Source organism: Ammodytes marinus, assembly GCF_949987685.1.
Source record: "Ammodytes marinus genome assembly, chromosome: 4".
NCBI lineage: Eukaryota > Metazoa > Chordata > Actinopteri > Uranoscopiformes > Ammodytidae > Ammodytes > Ammodytes marinus.
The window spans coordinates 245,266-247,765 of record NC_137233.1 but is presented as its reverse complement, the minus strand read 5'-3'; the positions used below and the strand labels follow the sequence as shown (position 1 = coordinate 247,765).

The window sequence follows — 2,500 nt, the reverse complement described above, 5'->3', positions numbered from 1 at the left end:
CACGATGCAACACAAGGTTGTCATGGAAACGGCTTGTGTTCTCATGGCAACTGGGAAGGGATGCCGTTGTGACCGGGCCATCCCCTGTGGCGTCAAACTAATTTGCAGGCGACACACACACACACACACACACACACACACACACACACACACACACACACACACACACACACACACACACACACACACACACACACACACACACACACACACACACACACACACACACACACACACACACACACACACACTCATCTGTTTCAAACACACAGTCACTGAGGCACACACTAATATTCATAAGTATGCAGGACAGTAATATGTGCTGCCCAGGCACTTGAAAATAATGTTACAAAATCAAAATGTTACCGAGAGAGAGCAGTATAGATAAGAGACCCAATAAGTACCCATCCCTAAAAACTGCAGCATCCCCCCCCTCCAACACACACACACACACACACACACACACACACACACACACACACACACACACACACACACACACACACACACACACACACACACACACACACACACTTCGTCTGTCAGCAGCCCAAGTAACTGAATTTAATTCCAGTATCATGGTCAATTTTCTACGTTTATTTCAAACCAAATTCCATGAAAATCAGTTTAGACACACACACACAATTAAAAAACACAACAGATACCATGAGGTGCTACTCACATGAGTGCAGGGAGAAGTGTCTTCTCTCCGTGGCTGTGGGGATGTTAGGAGCCACGGTCGACCCCATAGAGCTCACCACGGGGCGGGGGGGAGACGCGACACTGGCCTGGACAGGTTAAGACAGCGTTAAAAACACACACACACACACACACACACACACACACACACACACACACACACACACACACACACACACACACACACACACACACACACACAGTTTGTATGTCTATGTAAACAAAAAACAACTAAAACTATGGATATATAAATGACATATGACCACAATGTGCTTTAATCTCATTTAGATAAGACGATAATATCATGTGCTGCTTGTATCCGATGTATCTGTGTTTTTATGCTGTTTTCACTAGAATATGCTAGTTATTGTTATACTGCTGTTATATGCTCTTTTAAATCAAGTCTGAACAATTCTTCTGTGTCCATTTCAACCTGTCATTTTGAAATGTTCGATTTCTATTCATTGGCTTTTCTAATGTATTTTAATCTTGTAAAGCCCTTTGAAAGGCCTTGTGTTTGAATCGTGCAATAGAAATAAACCTGCCTTGCTTATTAATGTTAATAGAGTTGAGTAGACTGACCTGTGTCCCGGTAGAGCCCTCAGACCCCCCCGACCCCCCCTCTCCCAGCAGGTGCTGGATGGAGTGCAGCTGGAAACACGGGTCGGACAGGAGCACAGAGGCAGCACGGGATATCCTGCAGGAGACAGAGACACACAGAGAGGATTAGGGCACACACACACACACACACACACACACACACACACACACACACACACACACACACACACACACACACACACACACACACACACACACACACACACACACACACACACACACACACACACACACACACACACACACACACACACACACACACACACACACACACACACACACACACACACACACACACACACACACACAGTTTTTTTTTTTTTAAATAAAATAAAAGGTTTTAAATGATTTTTTTGACGATTTTTTTTATTTTATTTTTTATTTTTTATTTTGAGATGTTTTTTGGGAAGTTTTTTTAGAATGTATGGTGTGTGTGTGTGTGTGTGTGTGTGTGTGTGTGTGTGTGTGTTCTTAAAGTTAAATCCATGTGAAAGCGTTCACACTATCAGGACTTTTCTGAAGTCAACCAGGACAGACATAGAACAAGATTATTTTCTCCTCTTCAAAATGAATCACAGTAACACCAGTCCTCCAGGCGGTGTGTGTGTGTGTGTGTGTGTGTGTGTGTGTGTGTGTGTGTGTGTGTGTGTGCATGTGTGTGTGTGTGTGTGTGTGTGTAAAGTGAGTGTGTGTGTGTGTGTGTGTGTGTCTGATAAATGTATAAAGCACATCTCTCTCTCTCGATCCATCCAGCGCTCAATCTCAGCTGATAATCAAACCGAGGCACTACGCATCAATCTTTCATGACTTTCATGACTATTCACACACACACACACACACACACACACACCGACACACACACAGACACACACGCGCACACACACACACAGACACCGACACACACACACACGCACACACACACACACAGACACACACACACACACCGACACACACACACGCACAAACACACACACACACACACACACAAGCACTTCAGTCTCAATCACGACTCTTTCTCTGCTCATTTCTAAAAGTGCTAGGATGTCCTAGAGTTTGAGAGGTTCCTCCCAGTAACCATGATATTGCTGCTATTTCATCTACGGTGCCCACCATCTAGAGCTGCAACGATTGATCGATGAATGGATTATTAATCGATTATTAAAATAATCGCCAACTATTT

The 2,500-nt window shown here is 44.0% G+C and overlaps 1 protein-coding gene across 1 annotated transcript in view; it reads right to left on the bottom strand.

Moving 5' to 3' along the window:
- The window catches only part of rnf123 (ring finger protein 123), a 101,657-nt gene that overhangs the window by 23,462 nt on the left and 75,695 nt on the right, over positions 1-2,500 (bottom strand). The window contains exons 37-38 of the mRNA XM_080025790.1: positions 1,282-1,396; positions 683-788 (exon numbers count right to left, since the gene is read on the bottom strand). Of these exons, the coding sequence (XP_079881916.1) occupies positions 683-788; positions 1,282-1,396 (221 nt within the window). The remainder of the gene's footprint in view (positions 1-682; positions 789-1,281; positions 1,397-2,500) is intronic.